Genomic DNA, 12055 nt, shown 5'->3' with positions numbered 1-12055 from the left:
AAGGAAATGCAAATTAAAACCACACTAAGATTCCACCTCACCCCTGTTAGAATAGCCATCATTAGCAACACCACCACCAACAGGTGTTGGCGAGGATGTGGGGAAAAAGGAACCCTCTTACACTGTTGGTGGGAATGTAAACTAGTACAAACACTCTGAAAAAAATTTGGAGACTACTTAAAAAGCTAGACATTGATCTACCATTTGATCCAGCAATACCACTCTTGGGGATATACCCAAAAGAATGCGACACAGGTTACTCCAGAGGCACCTGCACACCCATGTTTATTGCGGCACTATTCACAATAGCCAAGTTATGGAAACAGCCAAGATGCCCCACCACTGACAAATGGATTAAGAAAATGTGGTATCTATACACAATGGAATTTTATGCAGCCATGAAGAAGAACGAAATATTATCATTCGCTGGTAAATGGATGGAATTGGAGAACATCATTCTGAGTGAGGTTAGCCTGGCCCAAAAGGCCAAAAAATGTATGTTCTCCCTCATATGTGGACATTAGATCAAGGGCACTCACAACAAGGGGATTGGACTTTGAACACATGATAAAAGCGAGAGCACACAAGGGAGGGGTGAGGATAGGTAAGACACCTAAAAAATTAGCTAGCATTTGTTGCCCTTAACCCAGAGAAACTGAAGCAGATACCTTAAAAAGCAACTGAGGCCAGTAGGAGAAGGGGACCAGGAACCAGAGAAAAGGTGAGATCAAAAAGAATTAACCTAGAAGTTAACACAGGCACAGGAGTCAACTCCCTGTATAGCTATCCTTATCTCAACTAGCAAAAACCCTTGTTCCTTCCTATTATGGCTTATACTCTCTCTACAACAAAATTAGAAATAAGGGCAAAATAGTTTCTGCTGGGTATTGAGGGGGTGGGAGAGGGAGGGGGTGGAGTGGGTGGTAAGGGAGGGGGTGGGGGCAGGGAGGAGAAATGACCCAAGCCTTGTATGCACATATGAATAATAAAAGAAAAAAAAGGTCAAGATGTCAAGAAGTCTGTTTTCCTTTCTGAGTGCTCTGGGGAATGAATTCACTGAAGCTGTTTGGGGATGTTGAACCAATTCAATTCCATTCTGAACATGAACTATTGTCAAAATGTCTTTAAATAAATTTGACTGTGTATGAAGAAGCATTTTAAGAACTCTGTATGATTTTAGATTACAGAATTTTGCCATGTCATTGACAAAATATTCATATTCTAACAGATATCCTCAGTCCTTCTTATTTCCCTTTCCACTCCCAGGCACCTCATAGGAGTTGCACAGAAAGGTGTTTCCTTCTTATCTTATAGGATGGAACATGACAAATGCTCTCCACAGCACCTCTTCCTCACAAAAGTTCCTACTTGATCATTGTGTTCTTGTAAGAAACTAAAAACTTTTGCATCCAATACTCTCCTGGTATCTCCTCAGAGTTTTCCACAGATGGGAAAGTATTCTACCTCAATGATGCTCTTCCCTCAGGAAATTCACTCACTAGTAAGATAAGCTAGCAAGTTGTTGCAAAGGATCCTTTTTTGATCTTGGTATCTTGTAAAGTGTTAACATCCTATTCCCATCTACACAGACACACACGTCCACCCGTGCCATACTACACCTTGATTTTCAGGCCATTTATAGATGTTGATTTCTATTCTTTCTTATTCATTCTGAATTGTTTTAAGCTCTTATATCATTTACTAACCTTCACATTAAAGCATTTTGCCATGAATTCTTGTCAAGCAGAAGAACAGCACATTTGATTGTTCTGTCAATTGCAGCTATTTGTCATTTGTTACTTTGGAAAATGGGTAAGTGCAATTTTCTATTTGGCCATGTCTGGAAGCTGTATCTTACTTCTTTGACTCACAAAAGGAAAAAAAATAGCAGAATAAGATTTTCTATATTGATTCCAAAAATTTGATATATCAATATGCTGTTAGATAAAGGAAAATAAGTTCTGATTATCTTCATGAACAATACAGTAATTCATTTCCTGTTTCTACTTTGACATTTTCAGAGATTTCAATGTCATTTCTATATAGAACATAAATATTTGATGCAGGTTTATCATATTTAAAATCAAAGGCAATGTATAAGACTTCCATGCTGATATAAATATCCCTAATGAGGTCAAAGGAAAAGATAGCTAATAAAATAAGAAACCTTTTTGAATAGGTGATATTTTATTATCTCTGAAGTTTAGTGAGAACCATGTTTGATATGTTTCCTTCCCTCCCCCATCAATGATCTCCTTTATCTAGAAATGCCCTTGGTGACTAGCAAAAATTACAACCTCCCCCTAAATTGGTATCAATACATACCTCAAAATGTCCAATAAGAGATACTCCCCAAATTATTTGCATCTTGTTCTAGAATTTGTCTTTGGTACCTGGGAATTAACTGCAATCACAGCTACTTACTTGTTCTACATTTATTTATTTCCATATTCTGATGTGGTGCTAGGGTCTTGAGGTACTAAATCAAGTAAATGTCCTGCATTCCAAAGCACAGTGGTTAGGAAAAACAGAAAATGGCTCAGCAACATGTCAGGAGTATGATAAAATAAGTTACGGAAATGTGGAGGAAAAGGAGGAGCTAAACTGTGAAAATCATATTTTAACCAAATTTTTAGGAGAATTAGCTGTGAGTGAATTTTATGGAAGACACCAAATGAGCAGCACTCCTCAAAAGGAAAACTAATTGTTCCCCCATCTCTAAACTGATCAATCCTACAAATTCGACTTCAAAGAAGAAAGCTACTTCCTGTGGGCTGAACAGAGTTACCTGTCTGTGATGTCTGCTGAAGCAAGTGGTTAGGTTTTAACTGGTTTCTTATCTTCTTACCACAAAAAAAAAGTAAGGGAAAAACAAAAGTTTGTACAATATCAACAAGGCCAGCAAAGCAGCAAGTATTGCCAACTTTCAGGAATGATATGACAATAAGAGAAAGCTTTATATTCTCTAAGCAACAGTCTATGAAGAAATATTTTGCTTCACCTTACAGCAGAGCATATATTTAATACTTCAATAAATATGAAAACTATTTTACCACCATGTCATAGCAAATCTGCACAGAAGTTAAAAAATAGAAATAATTAAGAACTAGTGGTTATGGTGAAGGAATGGGACTTTTTTTTTAACCTATGTTGTACTCTGATTTTTAATAAAAGCTAAATCCAATGAGAACAAGATAACAATAATTTATTGCTCCCACACAAAACAAGTCTTGCCTACATCTTATGATAAAGTACTGTGACACTAAAGCCAAGCTCTTTCAATTCTGCTGTGTGATTTTAACTGATTATGTATTTTCTGTATATGTGATGAACAATTTTTTCACTGCATTTTCGAATACAGCTCATTTTGGATCATTTAAGCTTAGTGTCATTACCCTGAGGCCAAAATTTAATAAAAGCAATAAAGCTTGAATATAATCACCCAGTCAATAGGCATCTATTAAGCCTTCTACACAAACACTTCTTTTCTGTTTCAAAGTAATGTAGTCACATGGTACCCCAGAAACCCAGGGAGGAACCACAGCCTTTGACTATCATGTTTCTGCTTGGTACAATCTGTGATCATCATTTCCCTCTGATCAAAAAATCCATTTAAGTTAGTCTTACTTTCCTTATTCTTGCTTTTCCAAAGCATCCTTCAATTTTCCTTTTGAAAATTACCAACTTTCTTCATTAAATCATATACATAACAAAAACATTATGGGGTTTTACTGTAGAGAATTAAGAATTTGAGACTAGTCATGAGCTACTGGAACAGGGTACTAATGAAAAACTGCTTCATTCATGCAAAGAAAGACAAATAAAACTTTATAAAGCATCACAATGTCATTATTTCTCCATAAAGAAAAATTTAATTATGTCATACATGTGTGCAGTAAGAAGTTTAAAAAGTAAAACAAACAACAAATGTCAGTAGGTTTATAGGACTTGCATTTGTATTTAGTCTTGTCTCTGTAAAATAAAAACCATATTTGTGTGTGTGTATATATATATATGCATATATATGGGTATAGGTATAGGGGTGGAGATGGAGCTCTATAGTAGAGTGCTTATAAAGACTGTGTGAGGCCCTGGGTTTAATCCCTAGCACTAGAAGATGAAAGATAATTAAATAGTGATAAGATAGTCAAATAATGTAGGACAAAATAAATTAATAAGCAATAAAAGAACAAAAGACTCCAATACAAGAAACAACAAATAAAAAGCATAGGTATAATTATTTGAAAGGTGACTATCAAAAGCAGATTAAAGAAACCAAAGCCTTGTATAATACACAAATTCAATTTATCTACAACTAAACTGTTAGATCAAGTATGCAGTCTAAGTATTAAAGGTTGATACATTTGAGATGAAGGTTTACACTGAACAAATTGAACCAAGTACCAGAAAATCATAAAAAAGAATGAGCTGAATATCTTCTCTCACACTTTCCTGCATGAACTTGTAGCTCTTTCTGGGTATTACAGAAGTCACTCTGGCTGTCTTGCTTATGCCTTTCCATCTCTGTCCCCAGCTATCTTCCTCAGACCTCCCTGAATCCTACACTCGTGTCCAGATACACATTCACAAACACATGGACACACACACAATCCCATATTGACATGTACATTCATGTACTGTCTGTCACACATAGACTCACACTCTGATAAGAACACACTCACACACGCATTCACTTGCACACACTTCCTGTCATCTTCCTGCCTGCCCTGCATGTCCTTGTTCTCATTCCTTTTACTCTGCCAAGCCTTTGCCAGAATTGTTCAGGTCCTACTTCACTGGGTTAGCAGCTTTCCAGAGTACCACATACAAAACTTACCTGTCCATCCCACTAGATGCCACAGTTATTAAGAACTAACATGATGCATTTTTCATACACCCTCCTAACACAGTGCCTGACACATAATGAGTTTACACTAGTTTATTTTGACAAAAGAACAAACCCTCAATGATGCTATCTGAATTGCAGAGTTCTCTCTCACTTTCTTTCTCTTTTCTCTCTCTCTCTCTCTCATAGTTTACAATTCAGTCTTTATTACAAATGTGTATATTCTATTTTTACTACTCTGGCTGCAGAAGACGTTCAGTGGAAGCCCATGAATTCCTGGCATTGCTGCTATGGGAAGCTCCCTTGGCTTCCTGTCTATACAGAAATCCTGCATTAGCATTTAGTTCTCCTTTGTAAAGTCAGTTCCAGTTTCATAGAAGCCCTTTACTATATGATTGCATTCTTTGTCTCCTTAAATTCTAGGATAAGAGTGAAGAGAAAGAAGGAATGAAAGATTTATTTCTTTAACTTCTGGGCATGTACTCACGTAACTCCTTATAGGAAACATGGTGCTTGTAATCCTTAATATTCTTATTTTTAAGCCAAATGGCTTATTAGATATCGTTACCTTCATCTTTGGAGAACTCAAAATACTAATGGGTTGAATAATGCAGAAGTGATGTTAATTGCGTGTAGCTTTTACTTATGATTTAGATGCAGATTTTTAGGGAAAAAAAACCCAAACATTAATAATTAAAAGAAAAAAAAATCATATTATTTCCCTTAACAGAAATTTCAAGGATTTCTAGATATACAGTATTTACATTCACTTAACCTGTAAGATACTGGCTTATTGTTATAAAAACTTTCAAAACTTTTATAAATTTTATAAATTAGAACTCATATCTGTTACAGGGAAGCTTAGCATTGGTATATTCCTCAATTCTTGTGTCAGGTAAGAACTTGAGCAAGTTGTGAAAATGTAGTAAAAGTAATAGTAAAGTTTGTTAAGAAAAAAATTTAGTATAAGAGGATAAATGTGGGGAGAAGTGGGGGGAAGGGAGAAATATTTCCTTCTCCCCATGCAAGAAATTGGAGTAAGGCTCAAAATCACGGTCCTCATCTCTAGTCTTATCCTTTCCAAGCTGGAGGAATACATGTGGTCATGAAGGAAATCCATCAGGGTGCTAAGCCTGCTCAAATCACAGGGACAACAGGTGTGCTGTAGGACTTCCCTTTGCTAGACCTACCCTTCATTCTTTTTGTCTCTCCACTGATTCCAGGAACCTTGGAACTTGTAAGTATCTCAAAAAGGAAGGCAGAAAGCAGATGTCCTTAAAGCTCCCTGCTCTTGTAACTTAGCATCTAAAAGGAGATGGGGCATGTGCTTAGCTGCTCTGGCTTTTTAGTTATCTATAGTTTCAATGTCTGAACTGTCTCTTTTAATATTTATTAAAATGATATAATTTCCTGGCTCTTCATCTATCCATCCTGCCTCATCATCACTCATGACTAACTGATACCTAACATATCCGAAAAACTATTTTCAACATATGTTATCATTTACTTCTATAAAATTTTTCTATGAAGTCTGTAAATCTTGCCCTACCAAAAAAATATGTTTTTATTTTTGAGAAAGCCATGAGCCTCAACCAGTGCACAATAATTGTATTAGTGGCCTTGTGGTTAGAAAAAATTATTTCTTGGGTTCCTGAGGAAGTGCCCACACAGCCAATTCCGGCCTCTGACTTCACCTGAGGGAGGATGCCATGCTTTCACAGGATCCAGGTAGTCCTCAACTCAGTTCCAACCACCCAGGGTCACTAGGGTCCCAGGCCAGAGGCCTAACTCTGAGAGTTGTCTTGACAAATAAGGCCTGGCCACTCACCTGAGAAATCAAATGGGAACAACAGTGGTGACAAGCAGGAAAGCAATTTAATTTCAGTATGGCCATATTAGAAGGTGGGGATCAGTTTTCCACCATCTCTTTGGGGGTCCTGACACAAGCTTTAGACTTAAACAGGTGAGGATTTGGGGCAAACAGCAAAAGGTATGCAACAACCTCAGTCAAATTGTATTCTGGTTGATCATTATCTCAATTCTGGTTCTGCAAGGTGGCTGGTTCTGAGAAGTCTGATCACTTGAGGGAGCAATTAAGTTCCCAAATGAAATTTTTGTTTCTACTTAGCCCCCCCATCTGTTCTTATCATGGGATAATTGGTCCCCTTAGGGTAGGGAGACTCATCATGCAGTGATCTACCTACTAGGCTGGTTACTCATGGAATCCAAGATGACCATAGGTTTAGGGCAATGACTAGAAACATTCAGGCACCACTCTGGGTTCTGGAATAGGATGTTACAGATATCCCTGCAAATCTTATTACTCTGGATGTCTTGAGCCTTGAGGGAGAAGGATTACCAGCTTTATGTGAACACTCCTTAAGTGATTATCATGCCTATATACAGCAATGAGCAGGAATATGACTCAAAATATGAGATACAAAAGGAAGGTAGAGATGCTCAGCTTTATTATCCTCCTTTTAGTTACCCACTAAGCACCTGCAGACCCAAGTGGAAAGTCAGTGTTTACAGCAACGCATCCTCTAACATCCTGCCATGAGGAGACAGTCCCTAAAATATGCAGATAATACCTTCTGTAGAGAAAACGCCTCTCACAAATCAGAATAATGGAACTGTTATTTTTATTCAGAATAGTATTTGTGGTAAACTGTACATTATATTTTATTTCTTAACAAATGTCATGATCTTGATAACCCTAAAAATAAATGACAAATTTGTCTTGGCATGGCATTGATCAAACCTATTTTTGATGTTAAGGCAGTGTGACTTAGGAAGGAAACATCACACAGGTTTGTTGGTGTTGACCATTGAGGACACTTGGTATTCAAATTCCTATAGTTACAAAAACCTGTCATGGATAATTTTTTATGGAGAATTTTAAATGTCAAGGCAAAGGTTGAAATGTCATCCACAGAGAGCAAGAGATTTGATGGAAATCTATATTAAACAGTTCAAGTACCGATTTATGCTTCATGGAAAAGTCAGAAATTTCTCTGGGCAGGTGTCAATGCAAAAGTTCTCATCCAATTTCTGTACAATGATGTTGGAACCTGCCCTAAAATATTAACCTTCAGAACTCTTCTGAAATATTGGCATAGTAAAATAGCTAGATGACATGGTTACAATTCTTTCATGGTGCTGACCATGATATGATATGATATAGAACACAGGTAAGACTCCACCCCTCAGCTACCTCACATATACCAGGCTTGTGTTAGAGCCTAATTCATTCATGTTTATGGAAGTCTGAAGGTCAGGTACTACAGATTCCATATAGATTTAAGATGCTTGGGTGTTTCAAGTAAAGAAACAAATAAAACTCGTGACTGTAACAAAGAAGGGCAGTACCATAATAAAAAGAATAATGACCTAATCAATGGCTTAGTTAAATGGAATTTTCCAAAAAGACTGATACTTTCAAGGTCTAATTCCATTTTTTTAAAAGTTAGAGTAGCCCACTTTCAATGCTTACCAAGAAGTGATCCCATTCTTCACGTGATCCATCATTCATTACAATTCAACATGCCTCAGAGGTCAGACCCTCAGCCACCAATCTGAGGCAGAATCAAGAGTACATTCACTTGACTCATCTAGTCTGATATTTTTCAAATATTAATTTATATAGTTTTAATTTATATTTAAATTACTTTTCTAAGTAATTTCCCTCCAACACTTAAATGGATCTAAAATATTCTAGAAGGGAAACAAATGCAAACTATTATTTTAGACTAAGGTAAAGTACGATGGATAATGAAAAACCACTTGAAAATATGTCAAAAAAGGAACAAATTGTGGGAATTGTTTCACTTCCTAAGAGTAGTTTTTGTTTTTTTTTTTACCTTTTTTTATTGTTGTATGGGTGTGGTTACACAGTGGCATTTACAAAAGTTCTTACACTATAGCTAATATACCATACTTGAATTCACCCCCTCCATCATTCTCCTTTACCTCTCCTTCCACCATTCCTAGAATAGTTTTAACAAGTATCACTTTACTATTTCCATACATGTGTACACAGTATTTATACCATATTCACCCTCCTACACCATTTCCTCACCTCCTCCCCACTCCCACTGGTACCAACCCCACCAGGCAGGACCTGTTCTACCTTCCTGTTCTCCGATTTTTTGAAAATAAAAAAAAAAAGATGACATTTTTGTTTGTTTGAGGTAGCTACACAGGTGAAATATAGACCTAACATGAATATAGCAATATTATGAAAAACAGATCAGATCACACTAAGTGGAGGTCACATACAAGAGGGGGAGGATAAAACAAGGAAGTTAAGAAGGTAAATATGGTTGATGTACTCTCTGTACAAGAATGAATATAGAATTTTTAAACCTTTTGGAACGGCCATAAGAAGGGGACTAAGATAGAAAGAAAAAAAATAGAGTAGATGAGCCAATTCGGGTTACAGTTTTTTATTTAACTCTTACCAGTTACGGGAGAATGGTTCAAGACACATTACCCAACTACCTTTGCACTGGAGCATTGCTGACTGATGTGTGTGCTCGTTTTCAGAGTTGGAGGCTGAGGAGTGGTGCAAACACCTCTGCATGGAGTGCCTTGGGACGAGGCTCAACGACATCAGCCTGGGGGAGCCCGATCTCCTGGCAGCTGGGGTACAGCGGGAACAGAACGGTCAGTCAAGTTTGCCTTCCATCACTTCAGAGGGCACTGTTAGCTGTACTGCATTGTTGCTGGAAAGGACCTCAGAAATATTTTAGACCAATCATTTGGAAAAGAGAGTAATCTGCCCAATCCAAGTTACTGAGGGATTTTCTTATGGTGGAACAGCAGCTAGAGGCAGTGTTAAAGTACAACCCAGGTGTACTGGCTTCTTGTCGATAGCACTGAAACCCAAATTTTGGACCCAAGTCCCAAATTTTTGGGCTTCCACTTGTCAAGTCTGGCCACTTAGTCCTATGCACCAAATAAACAGACATGGTGAGGGGCAGAGAAAGAAGATTTACTACAGGGCCTGGGTCACACTGAAGGAAGAGGCAAAGTAAGCACGTCTGCCTATCTTTAGTCATCTTCGGGATGTAGTCACGAGTTTTAACCTTAAGTAGACAACGAATTAGGACAGGGGAACAAAATGTATGCATAGTTAAACAGTCCAGGTTATGGGTATGGTCTGTTTGGTCATTATTTCAGTTCTGATTCTGTGGGGTGCCAAGTTGTTATCGCTGTCATCACTTGAAGGGAGCAATCTGATTTTCATGAGATGATAAGTCTTCTTTCAGGATGCAGCCTCATCATTATAGGACATTGTTCTTATTGTGGGGAGTCTGTCCTCCAAAGCTCACTGTTGCTTGGGGGTAGTTTTAGTCCTTTGTCATAAACATGTTATCAGTCATTCCTGTCCTTCCTTGATTCCATGGTAGCTGCAGGAGAGAAAGACTCAGAGCAAGGGACAACAGGCACACAATGGAGACAGAGTTGCCAACTGTTTCTCTAGTTTTAATTAATTCCTGGGCTGGAGTAAGGAGTCAGCAAAAGCAGTTCAAGTACGTCTTAAAGCATTGGCAAATAAACAACCAGTAGGTTAACTCATTGTGCAAACACTTTAGATGAATATCACCCTTCCATTTTCTTCTTTGAGGGCTGGTGTAGATTCAGTTTATATTAACAAATTTGGCTTAGCTGGTTACTAAAGGCTTTCAGAGTATTTGACCAATACGAAAGTGGGAAAATACAGCAGATGAAATCTTGAAAAATCACAAAATTTAGATTTATATGCCTGCATACCATATCATTCTCCAATTTAACAGACATTTCTGGTGTTTTGTAACAATGTGTGCTGAGTGTTCTTGATTTAAGCTTCTAATGAAACTTTCACTAGTATATTTATTACTCAATGTGAGATTTTAAGTTACATTCAGAATAATTACTAATTGTGAGCCCATTTCACCCTGTTTTTAAGTAATTATCACCACCCCAACTTGATCTAGTATTGTGAAAGTAGAAACTTTTCAATGTTGCCAGTACTCAATGATCAGCTTTGGAGAAGGTTGAGAGCTATTGGTGAAACTTGGCTTTCTTCGTTTTTAAAATATTGAGGTGTCGTCTGTGGCATATAAGTTAGATAGTACAGGTAAAATTATACCATGAGATCACATGGCGCTTACACTCTCGTTGCTACTAATGACAATTATGTTAATTACTACCACTATCTCTTAGACCCTTAGAGCACTGTTTTTGTTTGGCATTAAAATGAGAAAGCAACACTTTTCTTGCTCATTAATCAAATATATATATATATACATATATATATATATACAGACGCTGCCTCTGCTTGATAGTTCTTATAAAACCACAAAAGCATTTTTTGCAGCTCTTTTCTGGCTTTTTTATATTCTAGCTCCTCTCCCACACTCACTTGGATTTTCATTTCTCTGATTTGTTTTCTGAGAGCTATCTTAAGCATAAAACATCCATGCCTTAACTGCATAAAGTACACTGCTCATTCATAGTTTAAGAAAAGAAACAAAAAACTTACAAATAAAGATTTGTCAAAAACTACAAATAGAAACATGAAAAGACAAATCAATTAACTGTGGGTGGGAAAACCATGGTGTCTCCTCTAGTGTGGAGTATATGCTTTCACTTGAAACATTTGGTATCCATTGTATACGATATCCATGTAAGTGGATAATGTAATCTTTCAGTTTATTACAATTTCATAATACTGTTAATTTGCCAAGAATATAAAAGGAAGTTTCCAATGTGGATTTTTTTAGGTTCAGGCAAACTTGGATTAAATGCAAGAGCAACATAAAAAAGCACAACTTTCCCCTTTTAAAAGGAACTAGAGCAAAAACAATTAAAACAAAAAATAATTCCTGCATACACTTTACACAGACATGAAATTATAACATCACCAGGGCCACATGTTTGTCTTAGATTTATTTTTTGATTATTCTAACCATACAAAAGGATGCATGTGTTTTTAAAGTATATATTTAACAAATCTATGAATAATTGTCAAGGTGGAAAAGGTAGTATTTGGTTCATATAAATGTCCCCCTGAAGATATATGGTACCCCATAAGGAAACTGGCAATCTTGTTTCAACACGCATGCAGAAAGACATACATGCAACAATATTCACTAAAGCTCATCAGGGTTTAGCATTGAAAGAAAAAAATCTTGGGACTGATTTTCTTTCCCTGGGAATCACCTT

At 36.9% G+C, this 12055-nt stretch overlaps 1 protein-coding gene across 1 annotated transcript in view; it reads left to right on the top strand.

Moving 5' to 3' along the window:
- Dok6 (docking protein 6) overlaps positions 1-12055 on the top strand; it is a 485956-nt gene that overhangs the window by 267703 nt on the left and 206198 nt on the right. The window contains exon 4 of the mRNA XM_074069662.1: positions 9392-9511. Coding sequence (XP_073925763.1) covers positions 9392-9511 — 120 coding nt within the window. The remainder of the gene's footprint in view (positions 1-9391; positions 9512-12055) is intronic.

The sequence above is a fragment of the Castor canadensis genome, chromosome 4 (assembly GCF_047511655.1).
Source record: "Castor canadensis chromosome 4, mCasCan1.hap1v2, whole genome shotgun sequence".
Classification (NCBI taxonomy): Eukaryota; Metazoa; Chordata; class Mammalia; order Rodentia; family Castoridae; genus Castor; species Castor canadensis.
This window is presented reverse-complemented; position numbering and strand designations above follow the sequence as displayed.